This window comes from Monodon monoceros, unplaced genomic scaffold (genome assembly GCF_005190385.1).
Source record: "Monodon monoceros isolate NGI ecotype Baffin Bay Population unplaced genomic scaffold, NGI_Narwhal_1 Super_Scaffold_16, whole genome shotgun sequence".
NCBI lineage: Eukaryota > Metazoa > Chordata > Mammalia > Artiodactyla > Monodontidae > Monodon > Monodon monoceros.
In genome coordinates this window covers 60,033,669-60,055,048 of record NW_021703772.1, presented here as the reverse complement: position 1 = coordinate 60,055,048, position 21,380 = coordinate 60,033,669, and the positions used below count along the sequence as shown (strand labels likewise).

Genomic DNA, 21,380 nt, shown 5'->3' with positions numbered 1-21,380 from the left:
TGAGGCCTTGTCTTCCCATCTGCAGTAAAGAAGAGTTCATGCTATTATGTAACAAATTTGGGAGTATGTAGAGAAGTACCCACTTTTTGTTAGTTTGGATGGTAGTTTCTGTACTCGGGACCCTGGATGTCAGAGAAAGTGAAGGGCTACCAGGTAAAGGTATGTATTTTATATAAAGAATTTGATGAATCATTCATACCAATAATCACTCACCCATTTTCTTAAGATGAGAAGTAATTTTTCTGGATTGAGTAATTAAATTTACTAAGTATTTAGACTTGCAGTCAAGACAATTTAGAAGCTGTTTCTTATATTTTTGTTCATATATTGGTTCATTTCCTGTTGCAATGGCTTTGAAGTCATAACTCTGTGTAAACTGTGCTGCTTTCTCCACAGCTGACCCTTCATCGGAAAGCAAGGAAGATCAGTGGATGGGGGTCACCGTCCAGAGCCAAGGTCCAGGGGGCAAAGTTGTGGTAAGTGTAGAGAAGTGTGTCCATTCCACAGTGTCTGAGTGCCTGTTGTGTGCCACTGCTGGGCTTACAGTATTGAACAAAACAGGTAGAGCTTCTGCCTGCATAGAGTATACATTCTAGAAAACTGACTGCTTTAAAGCAGGAATTGATGTCAAGAAGAAATGAAAGCCTTATTTTTCCTGTGATTTCTGATCTATTTTGAAATAGCTCTACGATCTGCTTTTCTTTAGAACTTTCAGATTCAAAGAACTTATTTAAAAACCTTTACCAATGTCCCTAAAACTCTAGGTGGTCTTAAAACAAGAAGCAAAGCAAAACTAGACATGCTTCACTTTGTTATACAGCAGAAACTAACACAACATTGCAAAGCAATTATACTCCAATAAAGATGTTAAAAACAAACAACAACAACAACAAAACTAGGCATGCTTTTTGTCTCAGGAACTATGTAGCTATTGTAGATGAGTTATAAAAAAAATATGGGAATGGTCATGGAAAGTAAGGATCAGATAATTTTAAACTCTTTTATTATATATTCTGAGCTTCTTCAAATAGAAGTGGTAACGAAGAAAAAAGGGTCTGTTAGATGGATTGTGCGAGGTGGCCTTGGAGGTGCCAGGCTGGATTATGATGATCTTTCTGTTTCTTTCAAAATCTGGTTGCTGTAACAGATTTATGTAGAATTTTGAGAAAAGTGAGAATTTTACCAAACACTGAATTTTTATATCTAAGGGGATGCATTATGGGAAATTGACTTGGACATTGTAAAGTGTTTTCAGCCTGTTATATGGAGGGTGACCATGAATACCCTGTAAAATTAGAGATTATTTCATCTCTCCCAGCAGTGTAATTGTCTCTGCCTTTTAAAATAAACTTAATCTCAGAGTTCAGAGGATAAGTTAGTTAGTATTGATTATAAGGAAATAGTATAGGTAAAAGGAAAATGTCTTTGTTTTAGCAGTGTTAGCCTGATCCCTGTGAAAATATGTCCATGATCTCTCTCCTCTGGAATATGAGTACTTATTTTCACAAACATACTGATGTGAAGGTTTATATAGCCACTAAAAACCAATTAAACTGAGAAGATGAAATAGGGTGTTTCCCACTGTTTATGTGACAAGTAAATTTATAAATAAATTTGCCTGTGGATTACAGATTGGCATTCAGTATTTGGATTGGAGCATTATTCTCAGGCTGAGGGCAAGACAGAAGCCCTGTACTAGATAATGGTCTCCTTGCAACTGTGGGGAGGAAGATTTGCTGGTTTTCAGATCCAATCTCAGGAGGAGGCCACATTTAACATCCCACTTAGAATTAACCTCTTGATTATTGACAACTTCATCAGTTTGTAATGAAAAACGTAGGGTTTGCCGACGTGTATGGGCTACTTTATTCCATCTGTTTGCAGACATGTGCTCATCGATATGAAAAAAGGCAGCATGTTAATACAAAACAGGAATCCCGAGACATTTTTGGAAGGTGTTACGTCCTAAGTCAGAATCTCAGGATTGAAGATGATATGGATGGAGGAGACTGGAGTTTTTGTGATGGCCGATTAAGAGGTCATGAAAAATTTGGTTCTTGCCAACAAGGTGTAGCAGCTACTTTTACTAAAGACTTTCATTACATTGCGTTTGGAGCCCCAGGCACTTACAACTGGAAAGGTATGACATGTGTATTTATAGAGATAGAGATTAGAATTATTACATAATTGCTGTTATATGCACCATGATTTAGTACATTTTAAATGAAAACAAAATGTGTTATAAGGCACTTTTATGTTGTAGAAGTAGGGTAGGATAGCAAAATATCTAAATTCTGATTTTTAAAAACAAATAATATTCAAAATGTATGTTTTAAGAGATTTTTTCCCCCTCTGCCAGCAGTTTACATTAATATAAGTAATTAACTTTCTTCTGTAAGAATATAATTAACATTAGTTTTTGCTCTTTTGTATTTGCCTGTTTCATGAAGATGAAAGTTTTAATTTTAAGGTAGGGATCTGAAAACTGAAAATAATTGAGTGGTGTCATGTACAAATAACATTGTATTAATACAGACTTTTTTTTTTTTTTTTTTTTTGCGGTATGTGGGCCTCTCACCGTTGTGGCCCCTCCTGCTGCGGAGCACAGGCTCCAGCCACGGAGCACAGGCTCCGGACGCGCAGGCTCAGCGGCCATGGCTCACGGGCCCAGCCGCTCCGCGGCATGTGGGATCTTCCCGGACCGGGGCACGAACCCGTGTCCCCTGCATCTGCAGGCGGACTCTCAACCACTGCGCCACCAGGGAAGCCCTAGACATGTTTTCATTATGTATTATCTTAAAAGGCTGTGTTTTGCTAATAAAGCAGTATAGTTAGAAGCATAGATGTCAAATTAGGGAATTTTGAGATGATTTTGGATAACTTCTGGAAAGATTGTTTAATGGTATTGTTTAAATAATTTCGTGATATAGGTAAAAGGAGACACCGGGAGGGAGGGAGGGAGGGAGAAGAATGGCCTGCATTTTTTGCCTGGATGAACATGGTCAGTGCTCCTGTAGTAAAAGTTCAACTTCTCTGAAGAAATTAAGCAGGTGTAGAAAAACCACTGTGTTATAAAGGACAATTAACCTTACTGTAATCCGTAGTGAAGAGAAATGCATCTGATTTGGAAATAAGACTTTTCTTTTGAGAAATTTATTAAAATAAGTCCTGTGTTATAACATTTTCACTAGTCAGGAAAAACTTAGGAAAATTTTCCCTTTTTCCATTCAGAAATTTCCTATTAGAAATGAGCCTTGAGAACACCTTGCTCGATAGCAACCTTTGGGAGGAATTTCCTTTGGCCTCCCCGGCCCCAACCAAAACTTCCACGTAACAGCATTTGTCAGGTTATCTTAACTATTCGAAATAACACATGAATTTAGAAATTGTTTTATTTTAGCAAGAATAGAGGCCATACATAGTAAAACAAAACAATAAAAACACCCATCAATTATGTATGGTTTAATTTATGGGAAACATGTTTTATCTGCTTTATAAATTCTGACTTAAAATGTTACCATTTATAGTGGACTATGTGAGATCTTCTCTTTTCAATTATTAGCTGTGAAAATTTTTTAAAGCTTTTAAATCTTTGGTTAAAGTGATTGGAAGAAAAGATCAAACTACTAATCTTACTTTCACAGTATAGTAAAAAGATAAATTGATTTAGGATTATAGAAAATGTAAAATATATCAGGTTCATATAATTTAAAAGTTTTCCGTAGGTTTAGTTAACTAAGTAAACATTCCATTTTCCATCTAGTGTCATGGCATTATAAAGATAATTCATGAAAATGCATGGGCATTTTTTTTTTTTTTATTACTAGAACAGATTTGTTTGATGTAAAAATCTACACGAACATGATTTTTTAACTTTAATAACCTCAAAAGTCATCTTTCTTCTCCTTTTCTTCCTCCAGACTTTTCTTTCTGTGCTTAATGATAACACGAGGAATGTTTATTAGGAACCATCTATTTTATTTTGTTTCATCTTCATTTTTTTTTAACCATTTCATTCTTTTAGGGATTGTTCGCGTAGAGCAAAAGAATAACACTTTTTTTGACATGAACATCTTTGAAGATGGGCCTTATGAAGTTGGTGGAGAGACTGACCATGATGAAAGTCTAGTTCCTGTTCCTGCTAACAGTTATTTAGGTAGGAACGAGAGTAGACGGCATGCCTGCCTCTTCAGATGCCTCTGTGTGACACCGCTGTCACAGGACCCTGGACTGCTAGGCTGAGAAAGAGGCCAGGTTGGAGCCAGGGGACTGTGGCTGCATTTACTGGAATTTAAGCCTTGGTGATCCCAAGGTAACCTGACTGATGCTTGGGATCCTTCCCGTCTCACCTGAGCTTGCTCAAAGCAGGAGGAAACCTACTACTCTCTCCTAAAATCTTCTGTCCTCCTGTGTGGAGGTCTGTTTCCTGAGCTAGTGTCGGCCTCTGTAACCTGAGGCAGGCTGTTCATGCATGGATGTTCGCAGGAGGCTGAAATGCCTTCCCTCTCCCTTCAGTGCCTCTTTTTGGAGAGAGACTCTTTAAGAGCTGCATTTATGAAGTTACTCTTAAGTGGCAGGTCAAGACCTCCAGGTCCGTCCTCTGTGATTGCTGTTCTCCACGGGTTGGCCTTGCTCCTGGATTGGGGCCCTCTTGTCACAAAGCCCCTGGCGGGTGGCACGGGGGCTTTACAGCTGAGCCTAAGCAGGAGTGCTAAGGCAGCTCTTGAGGACACCCGGATTGTGTCTAAGTGCCAATTCCTTAACTCCTAAGGCTTGTTTGCATTACTAATGGTGTCCTAAATTATTCATGTGCATTATGGTAATTACACAAAGGCTTTTAAAAGCTTTAATTCTTGGTATGAGTTGACATAAAGAATAATTACTGTGCAATTCTTGGAAAAAATGTAAAAAATCTCCTAAACCTAAATAGTAACCTATTCTTTTTCAAAAATAGAGACGTACCCATATGCTAGAGATATTACTAGAACAATGGAAGGTTAAAAAAAGAGAAAAAATAGGTGTAGATTTAAAAATAATTCTAAACAAGGTATTAGTAAATGTATTCTTCAAAAATTTTTGTAATTATATAGATATGTATGAACAATACTGTTAATTAAAAAAAAAAAAAACTTCAGAAACTTCCCCACCCCCAAATTAAAAACTTGGTGTGAAGGCATAGAAGGGAGAAAAGTTATACTTATCACTTGTTAAGCACCTACCATGGGCTATAAATCACACACTATACTTACTACTTTATAGGTCTTATTTGATCTTCCCAACAATATAAAATAAGTATCATTGTCCCTCTGTTGCTGATGGGGAAAAAAAAACTTGTGCCTTAGGGACATTAATTTCCTAGTTCAAGGTCACACAATTAATAATCCCCTAGCCAAGGGAAGAAATTCTTAATGAAAATGACTGGGGCAGGGTGGGAAGCAGCTGGGAGTGTGAATGTTGTTAGCGGCTTTGCAGGACAGGAAGGGAACACAAGGCCGAGTGGTTTGGAGTCTCAATTATTAAATAGACTTTTTCAGGGTAAACTCCTTTCCAAGGTAAATATTATCAACAAACCAATATTTTATTTGAATAAATTTTAACAGACAACCTCTCTTCAAATGGTTTATTTAGGAATTAGTTTATGGTATTTCAAGTTAATGGCTTTGGTCAAGAAACCTACACTTTGGTCTGTAAGATAGATGCCCATGGATTTTATAAACTTAGTTTCTGTTGGAACATTTGAAAATATTAAACATTTTTTATTCAACGCATTTGCCACTTTTGGAATGAATTTCCTCAAAGGTGGTTGCCTGGGGGGAAAAAGTGTCAAGTTTGTACTGTTACATTTTGGTTGTCCATGCTGTCTGTGCATCTGTCATTTCAAAAAAAATCAGTAGGTTTTAGGAATAAAATGATCTGCATGAGGTTTGGAAGCTGGCAAAGAGGGTGGCTTGCCAGATGCAGTGGTGGCCTCATCATCCAGCGAGCACGGCAGTAGCTGGCGTGCTGCTTACCGCGTATAATTGCTTTTTCTTCAATCTCTTCCGTCCCGTGCATGTGTACAGGCCTGCTGTTTTTGACCAGCATTTCCTATACAGATCCCGATCAGTTTGTTTATAAAACACAGCCTCCCAGGGAGCAGCCCGACACATCCCCTGATGTGATGATGAATAGCTACCTAGGTTTGTGACCTCTGAGATGACAAATAAATTGTCTTGGTCATGGTCATTTAATAATTTTTTTTTGATCCATACAGAGCATAAATCTTTTTATTTTCTATTTCATTTCAAGTGAAGCACACATAAAAAGCATGCCGTGGTTGAGGCGCTGCAGACAGGTGGCTTCCAGAGCTGGATTCAATTGTATCACCCTCTTCTAAACTTGTAGCTCATCCTGTTTTTTGACTCACTTCACAATTTGAGAACTGCAACAGTAGTGGTGAAGCTTTTTGTAAATAAAACCCAATAAAAAGGGTGAGCTTATAGTATTCTGCATCTGCCTCGCCTTTACATAGGAAGATTGGCTTAATTTGAATGATTTTGATATGGGCGTTTGTGTTTGCTTGCCATTTAACTTCAATATTGGTAATCTGACATCCTACCTGACGCTTTATGGTGAGGTGTTCTACCGTTTTTCTGCCCTCTGAACAAGTATGTAATTGATACAGATGGCAACTTGCTCACCTCTATTGTTTATACCAGGTTCTCAAACACTAGGTCATCAATCATGGTTTTGTTTGCATGTTTGTGTCTGAGAACTGAGTTGACCCCAAATAGTGAAACGCTGTCTGTGGTATATTAATGTTGTTAGCATTCTTATTCTTGCCTGACGACCAAGGAGATTGAGTACAGAAGTTACTAACTACTACATTATAGCAAAACCCTATACCATGCACTCAATTACACTATGTCAGGTTGTATCTCAGTATATAGTATGTAACTTTCCCATGATAATTTAGTATCTAGCTTGATCTCCTTTTACAGCAGTTTCAGTATTAAAATGGGGTTCAAACTGATTCTTAAGATGCATGAATGCTTCATGATTCAAGTTACACAGATGCCAAATAGTATAGGTGCTTTTCTTTAAAAGTCTTAATACATTCCCATAGAAAGCAATGCAGTAGCCTACTACTTTGTACTTGTGTCACATCTGTTGGCTCTGTGACTCTTTCTTATCGTAGATGTGACAGCTGGTGGGGAGGGTCAGAGGAGAGTGGTGGGAGTAACCAGTGTTATATACCTCCTAAAAAACAGAGTTGATATGTACTGTTTTGTTTTTCTAGGGTTTTCTTTGGACTCAGGGAAGGGTATTGTTTCCAAAGATGAGATCACTTTTGTATCTGGTGCTCCTAGAGCCAATCACAGTGGAGCTGTGGTTTTGCTTAAAAGAGACCTGAAGTCTGCGCACCTTCTCCCTGAGCACATATTTGATGGGGAAGGGCTGGCTTCTTCATTTGGCTATGACGTGGCAGTGGTGGACCTTAACAAAGATGGGTAAGAACCTCTTAGGTTATTTTATATGTGCAAAGAATTCATTGCTGCTCTGGCTTCTGTAGGTCTTGAGAAGAAATATCCTTTCAGGTTAGTTGATGGAAAAAATATTTCTGCTGCCAGGTTTTTACCATTCCATCACTCTTCCTCACTTATATTTTGGCAGTAGGCATCCATTACCCTCCCCAGCGGGTAGGATTACATTTTCAGTTTTCAGTTTTACTATGTGCTGGGATCATGGGTCCGTGAGAATTAAACTTTAACTCAAAAAAAAAAAACACCTACGAGGTTCTGTTCTCTGGTTTCTTGAGGGGCTGTTGGAGCATCCAGAATGTCCTGTTGAAAGTAGGGATTGGTGACAAAGTCAATACAAAGGTCTCTGTGGCTGGTGGTGGTGGTGCCAGTTTGGGTCCCGTAGAGAGATGAAGGTGGAGGGGAGTGGAATCTTTACTGGGAGTCTGCGCACTATAGATATAACTTGGGAACTGGCTTCAAGTTCTTACCCTTGATATTTTTCTTTGGGTGTTTATTAGAGGCTACCTTGGTTTTTAAAAAATACTTTAATTGATGATATATAAATTCCAGATTTGAGGTCCTTTTATCATATCTCTTTGTGTCCTTAATACCTGGGCATGTGGGATTCTCCCTAAGCTCGCTGGTATTTTAGCCAATGGTTCACAGTTCTTCCCCTCATTATGTTTTCAGGTGGCAAGATATAGTTATTGGAGCCCCACAGTATTTTGATAGAAGTGGAGAAGTTGGAGGTGCAGCATATGTCTACATTAACCAGCAAGGCAGATGGAATAACGTCAAGCCAATTCGTCTTAATGGAACCAAAGATTCTATGTTTGGCATTGCGGTCAAAAATATCGGTGATATTAATCAAGATGGCTACCCAGGTAGACAATAGATTATGAATTGGTCATGATTTATAGATTATTTGATTGTCTAAAATAGTGAGTGCTCATGGCATCTTATTTTAAAACATTGTATTGGAATGCTTTTAAAATTTAATGTTTGTTAAAATGTGGTGTTGTCAACAGATATTGCAGTCGGAGCACCCTACGATGGTAAGGGGAAGGTTTTTATCTATCACGGATCTGCGAACGGAATAAATACCAAACCAACACAGGTAACCAGATAACCTGGATTTCTACAACAAAGGTCTCAACAGTTTGCTTTCTAATGGAATGTTTAGGTTTATGTGAATTTTCACACTAATCATGTTTTATTTACAAGTCTACAATAGTATGAATTTTGTTTTTATAAAAAATGTATTATTAGAAGATAGCTTGTAAATAGATATAAATGCAATGACCTGGTTGTTTTAAATTGTAAAATTTCTTTGGTGAATTAGGAATCAAAGTAAGCCAAAGGAAAAGACTATTCTACCCTGACAGCATAAATAGATGGAAATGTGATATATTCCTTTTAGTAGCATACTAAATAGAGATGAAACTGGACGAACATAAGAGATGATTGTAATTGCATAGAATTCAGATACTAAAAACTAAAAATTGCTTTTGAGAAAAACAAGACATTTGTGGAGGGCAGGTAGAGAGGTTTGGTTTGAAATACACTGATCAACTTAGTACAGTACACAAGCTCATCAAAAATTGTCTCTTTTGTCTTTTGAGGTACAACATAAATCAGATAACTTTTATGAACTAAAATGTATGAAGTGTTGGATCATATGTATACTTATTTATGATTTAGTTTTGATTTAATGTAATTTATAAGTAACCCCTTAATCTTCAGTTCAAAAGAGACTTATGTGCCTTTTTCAACGCACGGATAAGAGGCTCATTTTGGTGGCCCAGTGTCCATTCTGATGCCCTGTTCCTTTCAGATTCTCGAGGGTAAATCACCTTTTTTTGGATATTCAATTGCCGGAAACATGGACCTTGATAGAAATTCCTACCCCGATGTTGCTGTTGGTTCCCTCTCAGATTCAGTAACTATTTTCAGGTGTGTAATCTCTGACTTAAAGTATGTTTGGTAATCCGCTTACTCTAGAATTTTTTTTACCTTTTGAATTGAAATTTGTTAACAACTATACTTCAAAGGCAAAGGCTTGTATGAATTTTGAACATTCTTTTTCTCTTCAGAGTAGTGTAATGATGTAATAAAAAACCTATTTTGTAAAGTCTTGCTGTAATTTTGAACTAATTTTTTTAAAAAGGTCAGAATTGGTGGAAAATTTTTACTTTTGGATATACTTCAAAAACCTTTTCATAAAAACTGAAACAGAAAATTTGACAGTATAAAGAATATAAAGAAGGAAATAAATGTCCTATATTTCACCGTCCATTATGAAACTACAAAATTTTGGTTTATATCCTTCTAGTTTTTAATCTTCTTTGAATATACACATATGTTTAACAAAATTGAGATCATAATGTACATATTGTTTTGTAACCTGCTTTTGTTGGTTTGTAACGTATAGTGGCCTTTTTCCATGAGTGAGTTTATAATGCATAGTGGGCTATCGCCCTGTCATTGAGTACTTTTCTGAAATGAAGTTAATGGTTGTCTGAGATATCCCATGGCTGGATCATAGTTTACTTAACCACTGCCATACTGTCATTGGACACATTTATGTTGCTTTCCAGGTTTGTTTGTTTGCTCCTATTATGATACACAAAGCTGTGGTCAACATCCTTAATTTTCTTTGTGTCCTGGATTATTTCCTTATGATAAATTCCTAAAAGTGAGTTGCTAAGTTGAAGGGCCATGTGTGTTTTAGGACTTGTGATTCAGGTTCACAAGTGAAATGACCTCCAGAAAGGCTGCAACAGTGTGCCCATCAGCTGTGTCTGAGTCCCCTTATCCCAGCAATTCCATCACTGCTGGAAATCACCGGGAAAAATTGATAAATAAATTTTTTATTATTTAAAAAGTAGCACATTCTTTTAAAAAAAAAAAAAAAGGTTAATACAGAATTTCAGTTAAGTGCAAGTTTCCCAATATTCTCTTCTTCCACGAAACAGCTTTTAATAGTTTTGAGTCTCTCTCCAGTTCTAGGGTATCATCAAAAGGCCATACTATAACTGCTGTTCTCTATTTCTGGTTTTTAAAAGTTAATCTCTTCAGTTATCTCTCCTTGTTAATGCAGATACATCAATCTTACTCTTTCTAACAACTTAATATTATTCCATAATATGCATTTAATGAATCCTCAGTTGATGGAATTTTTAGACAGTCTTTGACTTTTAGCTATTATAAACAGTGTGCTATATAGTATATTGTATGTATCTCTGTGTAATGGATTTTTTTTAAAGAAAAATTCCTAGAAATAGAATTGCTGGGATAAGGTTAGCACATTTTTGTATTAATACATATACCCACAGAAAACTGGTAGCAATTTATGCTCACAGTAACAACCTACTAGAGGGCCCATTTTCTCACACCCTTACCAACATTGAACAGGATGAATCTGTTTAATTTTTGCCAGTGTGATATGTGATCTCATCTTTTGATTGAATTTGTATTTCTTTGCTCATTGGTGAGAGTGAGCCATTTGGGTTTGTTTTCTTAAACTATTTGGCTTTATAGTCATTTTTATCTAAAGAATGTCTTTAAAGAAATAGGCAGTGATGTACAATGAAACCCTAAAAGAAAAAAATCTGTGCCATATGTACACTTGGTGCCATCATTGCCCTTTGTTCTTCCAGAAGGGTGCAAGTGTAGATGTGGCCTCTGTGTCTAAATAGAATCCGAAGCAAGACCCCCGGGGGTAAGAAAACAACACCAGGACACTTCTGAAGAGAACGCTATTTAAAAAAACTAGAATATACTGTGCGTTTATACAATGTAGTATAGAATGCTATAGAAAAATAGTTTTCTAGTTAAATGGCAAGATCTATGAAAGCCATTTTATATGAAAACTAAGAACCACAAGAGCCGTTACAGATGACAAAAGTAGGAGATGTGAAAATAAGTGGAGAAAAATGTATCTGGGATATTAGGCCAAAGGAAGAAGTAAAAAAAAAAAAAAAAAAATTTAGTTAACTGAATGAATGTGTGTTACTACCTTTATATGCCTGTTTCTCTCTGTACATATAAGTGTTAGGTGTTAACCTTAAAATAGTCAACATTTTTAAAAGGTGGAAGAGTATAGCATAACATTCAAGTATTTTAGCAAGTTTCCATCAGAAAGCAATTTGAACTTCTAGTTCTAGTTTGAGGTATAGACCTCAGGTGTCAAGAAGACTTGAATTTCTGTAACAAAATTTGGTTACGACGTCTTTCCCAGCAGATAACCTGACTTTAGCCAATTAAATATTTGCCTTTGTACGTAATTGATATTTTAATATCCTTACTTTCCCGTCCTCATAAGTAGGTTGACTATGAACCCTGTAAATGTGTTCCTTCATTCCTCATAGATAGTATGAAAGTAAATTTCAAAAGCCTTTGATAATAAGATAATAAGAAATAAGATAACTCCCTTATTTTACAAACAAGGAAAATGGAGGCCCAGGACTTGCTTGAACTTTTAAGGCTGGATCCTGTGAGAACAGGGCGTGGTACCTAAATCTTCCTAACTTCAGTCCCTGGGCATTTCTCCCCACTAAATTATACTAGTACTTCAGGGTACTTAATAAATAAATGCTAATTAAACATGAGACAGCTGAGCCATAAGATTTGCTTTATGTGTTAAGACATTTTTTATGATTCATATATAATGTGCACTCAAAATTGTGTGTGTATGTTGTGTATTTAAAAACAGAAATAAAAATAGGATTTAGGCAGAAGTATGTGTTAAAATAGTTCCTTTTGAAATTTATGACGCACTAAAGCCTTAATACTATTGTATGTAAAGCACTCTAGCATCTGTAGCAACTGGCTTTAAAATATTTGTGAAATTTTGCCTTTTAAATATGCTCTCAAAACTTTAAGAACATATCTACAGGCGTACTTCGTTTTATCGTACTTTGCTTTATTGCGCTTCACAGATACTGTGTTCTTGGTTTTTTTTTTTTTTTTTTTTTTAACAAATTGAAGGTTTGTGGTGAGGTGCCATTTTTCTAATATCATTTGTTCACTTCATGTCGCTGTGTCACATTTTGGTAGTTCTTGCAACATTTTAAACTTTTTCATTATTATTATTTTCATTATGGTTGATCTTTGATATTATTGCTACGACTTCCTGAAGACCCAGATGCTGGTTAGCATTTTTTTTTTTTTTCTGCAGTAAAGGTTTTCTTTTTTTCTTTTTTTTTTCTCTTCTTTCTTTTTCTACAAACCCTTGTGTCGAGGGCTGACTTTGAATAGATCGCAGCGAGGGAGCTGCTCTGCTAATAAAGTATTTTTTAATTAAGGCATGTACATTGTTTTTTTAAGACATCATGCCATTGCAACTTAATAGATTACAGTATAGTGTAAACATAACTTTTATACGCACTAGGAAACCAAAAAATTCAAGTGACTCCTTTATTGCAATCCTTTTGCTTTGTTGCCGTGGTCTGGAACCAAACCTGTAGTATCTCCGAAGTATGCTTGTAGTTAGGATCTTAGAAATTAGTAGCTGTCTAAATGTAAAATAACAATAGAAAGGTAGACAGTTAAGATAAAGGGAAATGAAGAAACAAAATGTAGGCAGCATTTGCCCTTTAATTGGCTCCTGGCTTCCCCAGGAAGGTACTCAAAACCTCTCTGGCCTACTGATAGATGGATTCCAGAAGTTCAAAGTAGCTGTTTGGAATTTGGATACATTTTCTTGTTGAAACACTGTTCTCCAGAATGGCTGGGTTTACCACAAACCCACTAAAGTCAGGGTGACTGAATCCCTGTGGTAGTGGAGCAATAGAACCTGCTCTGAGTCCATGCTGGAGAGCGAAGGAGCAGAGAGGTGCGCTGTCTCCCCAGCCACCACACACTTGTACTTCCCTGCCTCTGGGGCAGGGGTTAAGCCGTAGGCCCTTGGTGACCCCTTGGCTGTGAGAAGTAGGGAAGAATACGTAAGGGAGAAAGATGATGTTTTTACATGGTGAGAAGGGCTAAAGTTGTGGGACTCAGCTTCTTGTGTGCTTGTGAGGTTGGGTTAGGCAGAGCAGAGAGGGGAAAGGATAAAGGATTCAAGGTTTTGCTTGTAGAGATATTGTGCGGGTAGAAAAGCTGTAGTCAATACTGGCAGCAGGTGGACAAAGGCTTAAGGTTGGGGGTGGGAGATTCCGAGGGAGGATAGGAAGGGCACATGTTTGTAAGGTGGGGACCCGTAAGTTCAGGATTTGCCTGGATTACTAAAATTCACATGCGTGTAGAAATCCTGACAGCGAGCACCCCAGGTGTTAGGTGTATGTTGGTGTAATCTTTTTTTGGCAAGATTACTCAATTAAAAATGCATGTGTTCTTTGACTCAGAAATTCTGCCTAGGAGTTTAATCCTACAGATAAATAGATGTATGTATTTAGGACGCATACATGTGCATGGATGTATATGCAAGGATGTCTGTCAGAGCAGAAAGCCTTAAAAAAATTATCAATGTCTGCTGATGAAGGACTGGTTAAATAAATGATGTTATGTTGACACATGCAACACCACCAGCTGTGAAGAACAGCTAGGTTTGTGTGTATAGATATGAGAAGACCTCTGAAATGTTAGTGCATGAGAAAAAGTAACATGCAGAGCGATAAGCATGAAAAGCTCCCACTTAAAAAATAGATGCATGTTATTATATTTAATTTTAGATAATATTTTTTGACTGATAACGTCTGGAAGGGCATGCAAGTCTCCTTAGGGGTTTAGGTGGGGACGAGACGTATTTGCCTGAAAACTCTGGAACTTTTACATGTTGCCCATATTATTCTTTCAGTTTAAAAAAACTCTAATATTAAAATCATTAAAACAATCTATAATTTTAAATAAACCATATTTAAATACTTTTATAAATATCGTGTAAACAGGTTTTAAATTATCTCTGTTAACAGTTGTTTTCTTTAGCAGTGTGGGAGCAGAAATCACATTGGGGAACATTTTTTTCCCTGTGGTTTTTAAGATGCCACATCTGAGGATGCCTGTCTAGTATGTGAGTTCATCTTACCTCCAAGTAGCAAAGGGCTGAGCTTGTTTTTTCACTCCTTTGTCTTCAGATCCCGGCCTGTGATTAATATTCAGCAAACCATCACAGTTACACCTAACAGAATTGATCTCCATCAGAAAATGCCCTGCGGGGCGCCTAGCGGGATATGGTGAGCGTTTGTGCTGTGTCCACTCTTCCCCCAGTGTCACGTCTCTGCTTGATGATGGCCCTGTTACCCTGAGGAGCCACAGGGAAGATTAAGAGAAATGGGCAAAGGGAAGAGGAATCTGTCAAGTGAATATATAACATTTTACTCACCAGTCGTCACTGGGGGGATTTCAGGGCTGGGGAACGTGTTGGGATTTTTTTCTAGGGCAATAATGCATCTCTTAAGAAATATGTGTTTGATTTTATACAGCCTGAAGGTCAAGGCCTGTTTTGAATATACTGCCAAACCCACTGGTTACAACCCTTCAATAAGTAAGTACCTGGTACTTTTAAAATTATATCTTTTCTGTCTGCCAGGTTGAAAGTTGCATAAATAATAGAAGAATAAAAAACTGTAATGGCCAGAATGGGTCCATAAATTCTGGTTTAAAGAACTAAGTCTATCTGTTGTCTCCTCTTTAATCAGGAGGGTGAAGCCCAAGGGGGAAACTGCATTTGGTCCCCATTTGAAGTTTCCAGAGCAGATGACGTAGGACGGAATGCATGCCTTGGAAAAGTACTCATTTGCTTCCACGACCGTTTCCTCCATTTCTGTCTTTGAAAAGCAGTGTGGAAAATTGGTTTTGTACTTGTGAGGTGGCGGGTGGTAGCTGTAGAAGAGTGACCGCAGGAGCCCGTGTCCTGCTCTAATAACTGCCAGTTTATAGTCTCTCTGCTGCCCGGTCCCCTCCCAAAGGCCTCCGTGGCCCACATCACCCAAGCTGTGTCCCCAAGGGTGGGCCCTGGGGGAACGTGAAGGCCGGCCTTGAGAACTCAGAGACTTGGGCCCTGCTCCTGGTTCCAGCACCGATGCTGACTGACCCTTCAACGCAGAGCAAGTCCCTTAACGTTTGAGTTTTTATTTTCCTATCAGTTTAAAAAAAATAAAAAAGCTTCTGATAGGAATTACTACATAGGATTGTGGTGGAGAGCAAATGAGATAAGGTGGGGAAAGCAGGTTGTCATTTTTAAGGTCTAGTCCGCTTCCTTTCTTTATAACCCGAATAGGAGTTTTGCCACAAAGTTTGACAAATTTTTAACGATACTCTCACAGTAGTGATGATCACCTAGGCCTTGTCTGGTATGTTTTAGTAGCAGCTGTACCTCTTCAGGAGTAAGCCAGAGTGAAGTTGGGGGCCTAGGAATTTAAAGAAAATCTTTTCCCCAAAGAGGAAGTACGGAGTGAGGGTGATTTCCTTCCTGGGTCGGCCGTGGTCCCGGCAGCTTGGTATTTTAGTGCGGCCGGCAATGCCCGCAGGAGAAGCTTTCTGGAAGGACAGGGTGGTCTGTTCTCATGGCTTTCAGTTTTTACTCTACCTTGAGATGGAGTGAGTTCTCTTAGGGTTTGTACGTGTTACCTAAAGTATTACTTTCTTTTCTTTATTAAAAAATGTCCCTTTATAACACCCCAGAATTTGACAGCTAAGTCGGCCTTCACCCAATCCATGCTGTCATAGGCCCACTTGGCCTTCATCTTACCAGATTTTAAACTGTCCTCAGGTGGTTTCTTCATCTGTTTGACCTTTTTAGGCCCCTTCTTCTGGGCCACCTCCTGCTGTACGGTCTCCCCACAGGATCTGTGGACCTGACATGGAGTGTGCACGGTATGCGTGTATTAGGACTTCCTACACCGGAGGAGCTGTGGCCTTTCACTTTACTTTTTTTTTTTGGTGGTACGCGGGCCCCTCACTGTTGCGGCCCCTCCCGCTGCGGAGCACAGGCCCCGGACGCACAGAACCAGCGGCCACGGCTCACGGGCCCAAGCGCTCCGCGGCATGCGGGATCCTCCCGGACCAGGACACGAACCTGTGTCCCCTGCATCGGCAGGCGGACTCTCAACCACCGCGCCACCAGGGAAGCCCTCACTTTACTTTTGATGTAGCCGGTATTTTATTGAGTACAGAAAATCGGTTTTTTGTGTGGCTTTCAGTGACGACATATTTTATGATTTCTCACAATCTGTCATCCTCTCAGTGTAGTTTGTGTTGTTTTTACCCAAATACAGTGCCTTACACTTGCTGGCTTGGGTGATGGGCCTTGTACCATTGTGTTTGGAAGTAGCCTAGAGAGACCAGGAGAAACAGTGATTCTTTGCCTGGGCAAGGAGAGGAAATGGAGACATGTTTTTTATTCTATTGGTCATGTTCTCAAACCACTCTGTTTGCCTGTAGATGTGAAATCTCACCGGAACACTCCGTGTCTTCCCCCAGATCAATCATTTATACAAAATAAATTACAAACTTCCTTCTAGCTTTAATGCTGCACTTGATGCCATGTAAATTAATTTTATATTCTGTAACTACTCCATTAACCAAGTGTTCATGGATGGCCTACTATAGATAGAACTTTTTTTTCTGAAGACATTGAGAGAAAACCTGTTTTCATTGCCTTTGCTTCCACGGTCTTGGGAAATTCTGAATCAAATACAGCAGAACTTGCACAAAGCTGCAGAAGTTAATACCTTTAAAATCTGTGTTCCCAGTGTCAGAGAGTGTGAGCTTATTGTTTGACTAGGCTGTTTTAACTCGGCAGTCCTCAGATGTGGTGTTCCATACGTACAGATATTTATAATTGAGCCTTAATGACTATTCTACTTGGCTTGCCCCTCAAAAGGTCAGCAAAGGTGGCCGGCAAGGATTTTAAGATGATGTGAACTGTCTGGAGGGTCAGAAAAGGTTAGAGTGGGTTTGGTAGATAAACGGTTTTAATGCACCCACACCCTCCCCTGCTTTTGCTGTGAGGGGCACTCAGCATGTGAGCCTTCGTCTGGTTCATTGTGAAGTTAGCAGGTCACTGATAAATGGATGATGTCAAGGTTCACAGAGGGCCTAAAATGGAGGCACATTCCATTTGGCAGCCATGACATTTAAGAATTCTTTAGATGGACACAGAAATTACTATTGAAACTGTCATTTCTAAATTTTGGCCTTCCATATTGGAACAGCTATTGTTTCAGCATAAGGATAACGTCACATTGTGTGTGCGCAAATGTGCATTGGCTGTATGTTGGCGTGTATGCTTCTGTTCATCTATTCTACCAATTATATTTATGGCAGGTGTTCTGCTGTTGCCGGGGAGTACGGTGGTGAACCGACCGAGGTAGTCCCTGGCACGGCTTTGCCTGGGAAGGTGGTCAGGCAGTCACAGCTCAGCCGGCTAAATGTGGTTATGGGAGGAATACTGTCGGACCCCCATCGGGGGTGAGGAGAGGCTTCCTAGAGGAAGCGATGTCCACGCTGAGATCTGAAGGAGGAGTAGGGTTAGTCAGCCAGTGACAGAGAGTCAAAAAGTAGGGGGTGGTCCAGCCGGCAGAAGGGGAGAGTGACTTGCGCAGAGGCCTAGGGGAAGTGGGAACCTGCATGTCTAAGAGGCTTTGTAAGGCAGTCGTCTTTTGTGTTTATGACAGAGACTTTAGGAGTTGCCTCCACCCCTCACTGTAGGTCCCTGGGCCAGCCACCTAGGTCTGTGGGCCTCCAGTTCTTCATGTGTAAGAAGAGGGAATTAAAATAGATGCTCTTAAAAAGGTCTCTTCCAAACTCTAATGTGAATATTAGAACATGGGTTATTCACTTTCTGGAGCAGATTTTTTTCCTTGAAGCTACCTGCCCTGGCCCTGTACACACTGGTTCACTTCCTCTTCTGATGGCTAGTGAGTGATTAATAAATGTAAGTCATTTAAGTATTGGCCCATAAACAAACAGAGTTAGAGTTAGCAGCTACATATAGCGAACTGGCAAAGAATGCATTCTGAAGTCAAGAAGTGAGATTTTGATCATCCAAACCCTAGCTTGTCTCCAAGCTCTGTTAGTGTTGTAGGTAATCGCAAGCAGGATGTGCCTTCTGGGGCTTTGGAAGTGGAAACTTTGGTTGTCGGAGTTTTATTAGCTAACAAACGGGCCCTCTAGCTCCTGAAAGGAAGTATATTTTACCTTTTAATTCTTTTTCTTTTTTAAGTGAAAAGTCTTCATCCTATTGTCAAAAGACATCTCCATCTCTAATATATATATTGTTCTTCTTTTAGACAACTACCCTTTATCAAAGCTTCTTAAACTTTAATGTGTATAAGAACCACCTGATGACCTTGTTAAAATGCAGATTTGGGTTAAGTAGGTCTGGCTGGGGCCCAAGGTTCTGCATTCCTGACACAACTCAGGAGAAGTCCCTGCTGCTGATCTAGAGAACATTTTTGAATTTAAGCATCGGACTGTTGAAGGGGGAGTCAGTTTAGGCACTTAGGGAGTGTTGGCTGCCCTCCTGTTGTCTGAGGTACTCTGAGTTCTAGAAACAGTCAGAAACTGATTCTTAGATGCTGCTCTGAGGTTTTGACTTACTCTCGAGCTCCCCCAGGTGGCCCAATGGAAGTGTAGCTTTAAAACATTGTTCACAGCAATGGGTAGGAGAGAACAGCTTGATTTGAAACATCATAATTCAGTCAGAATGTACATTACCAGGAAATATGAAGGAAAACAATGGCAGTGGGAACAAGTGTTCTAGGAGGGATTAAAATATATCAAAAAGGGACTCACCATACTTACAGCTGCCTTGTGTATGAATGCACTTCTGAGTTGCCATGATTTTGTTGATTTCACCTAGCCATTGCGGGCACACTGGAGGCTGAGAAGGAAAGAAGAAAATCTGGGCTGTCATCAAGAGTTCAGTTTCGAAACCAAGGTTCTGAGCCCAAGTATACGCAGGCGCTCACTCTGAGCCGGCAGAAGCAGAAGGTGTGCATGGAGGAAACCCTGTGGCTCCAGGTGAGGGCTGCAGACAGATCTTTTAAAGGGTGACGTGGAGATTTCTGACATTTATACCAGCAACCCATTTTCCAGTACAAAGGAAAGCATTGTTTTGGAGTTCCCCAGTAGCAAGTATAGCATGCTTAACTGTATCTCTGCATACTTTCCAGGAAAATATCAGAGATAAACTGCGTCCCATCCCCATAACAGCTTCAGTAGAGATCCAAGAGCCGAGCACTCGGAGGCGAGTGAATTCGCTTCCAGAAGTTCTTCCAATTCTGAATTCAAACGAACCCAAGTCTGTTCATACAGATGTAAGTCTTTCTGACTTTCATTTTGCCAATTGTTTGCCATGTTATTGTGCTAAATCAGACATCTCTGAAGGCAACAGAACCAGTGATTGATTTACTCTAAAGGCCATTCCTTTGCAGTAAATAAGCTTTTTAATATATGCAAGTTTTGTTGCAGAAAATGTTTCCCAAATTAGCAGTGAACATACAGGGTACAATTTGGAGCCAGAGAATATTTTTCTTAATGATTTTTGGCCACTGCAACTTATTGAGACTATAATTGACAGAACTTATTATTCTCACATCAAGTTTCTCCTGTAGCTGTACGTAGGAAGAAAAATGCATTGTATTTTACCACTGAGAGCATTAAAATGTAGAAAAGAAACTGTTGTTAGTCTGAACGTTAAAATCAAGGAGTATCAAAATTCAGCAAGGCAAAAATGTATTAACAGTGAGATAGTCATTTAGTGCCTAATGTAGCCTCTGTAATCTTAGGAAGAAAAATTTATATCGGATGGCTTGCTGTATACCACTTATGAGGTGCGGTCTGTTTGCTAGGGTTTAGGATGGCTGAGATGCCAGATTAGGCTGGGGAGTGGTGACATCTTGATTTGATGTTTTGTACTTGTTGTCAAAATCTAGTTCATACTGGAGTGTCCACTCTGAGGCACCTGGTTCTAATGGCTCACTGACGAAGGTTTTCACGAGTGAGTTAGGCTTGGGGGCTGATGCCTAAATCTGCACATTGTAGTTTATTGTCATCAAGCATAGTTCCTTGTATACTTTTCAATATACTCTCAATGTCATAGTCACATTAATATTTCTTGTATATATTGCCAGCTCCATAGTCAACGTTAAACGTGACAAGCAAGGAGACCGTTTTCCTAATTATTTATCAGTGTGATTATTGAGCACCCCTTAGCACAGTGCAAGATACTCTGCCCTTTGCTTTCCTGACCTTGAACTCTGTTTCCCCATCTGTGCAATGGGGCTCTGAATAGTGTGTGCCTCATAGGTCCCTTGTGAGGATTACATGAGTTAAAATATGTAATCATGTGTTAGGTAGCACTGTCATGATTATCGGTAATTCTTTCAGTAACCCTGTATAGTAGGGAGGTGGTATCCCATGTCACCTGTGATGAAACTTAGACTCTGAAAGGTTAAGTGACTCGCCCAAAGCCATACAACTGAGTGAGCAGCAGAGCCTGGTTTACTGTTTACTCTCCTACAGCACCTCAGTGCCCTGGCCAGAGTGTTCTGAAAACACAGTTTCATTAAAGGACAGAGTGGGCGTTTGATGCAAAGTATGTTTGTAGCTTGGATTCTGCTGTCGTAATTGTCACACAGGGAAATGAACTGTATGGAAACAGTCACCTATTCAGAGTCCTAAGTGATGTAAATTACAACGATTTTGTTTTCCTACAGGTACACTTCTTAAAAGAGGGATGTGGAGACGACAATGTATGTAACAGCAACCTTAAGCTAGAATATAAATTTTGTACCCGAGAAGGAAATCAAGACAAATTTTCTTATTTACCAATGTAAGAATTGCTCCATAGCACTAGCAAAAATGACTCTGGCTTTGCAGTGACTTTTTGTGAAGGGTTATTGAAAATGTGTTGAGAACTTTGTCATTTTC

General features: G+C 39.1%; 1 protein-coding gene and 1 long non-coding RNA gene across 3 annotated transcripts in view; one reads left to right on the top strand and one right to left on the bottom strand.

The window, feature by feature from the left end:
- The window catches only part of ITGA6 (integrin subunit alpha 6), a 75,699-nt gene that overhangs the window by 38,015 nt on the left and 16,304 nt on the right, over window positions 1-21,380 (top strand). For both annotated transcript variants that reach the window (XM_029226039.1, XM_029226038.1), the window contains exons 3-14: window positions 397-476; window positions 1,885-2,140; window positions 4,025-4,156; window positions 7,280-7,490; window positions 8,193-8,386; window positions 8,531-8,619; window positions 9,337-9,455; window positions 14,579-14,677; window positions 14,927-14,988; window positions 19,309-19,469; window positions 19,622-19,765; window positions 21,167-21,282. In XM_029226039.1, coding sequence (XP_029081872.1) covers window positions 397-476; window positions 1,885-2,140; window positions 4,025-4,156; window positions 7,280-7,490; window positions 8,193-8,386; window positions 8,531-8,619; window positions 9,337-9,455; window positions 14,579-14,677; window positions 14,927-14,988; window positions 19,309-19,469; window positions 19,622-19,765; window positions 21,167-21,282 — 1,663 coding nt within the window. The remainder of the gene's footprint in view (window positions 1-396; window positions 477-1,884; window positions 2,141-4,024; window positions 4,157-7,279; window positions 7,491-8,192; window positions 8,387-8,530; window positions 8,620-9,336; window positions 9,456-14,578; window positions 14,678-14,926; window positions 14,989-19,308; window positions 19,470-19,621; window positions 19,766-21,166; window positions 21,283-21,380) is intronic.
- On the bottom strand, window positions 12,662-14,622 carry LOC114897241. Its single transcript, XR_003794026.1, has 2 exons — window positions 14,530-14,622; window positions 12,662-13,018 (listed from the first exon to the last, which is right to left on the bottom strand). It is a non-coding gene; the product is annotated as an uncharacterized LOC114897241 (long non-coding RNA).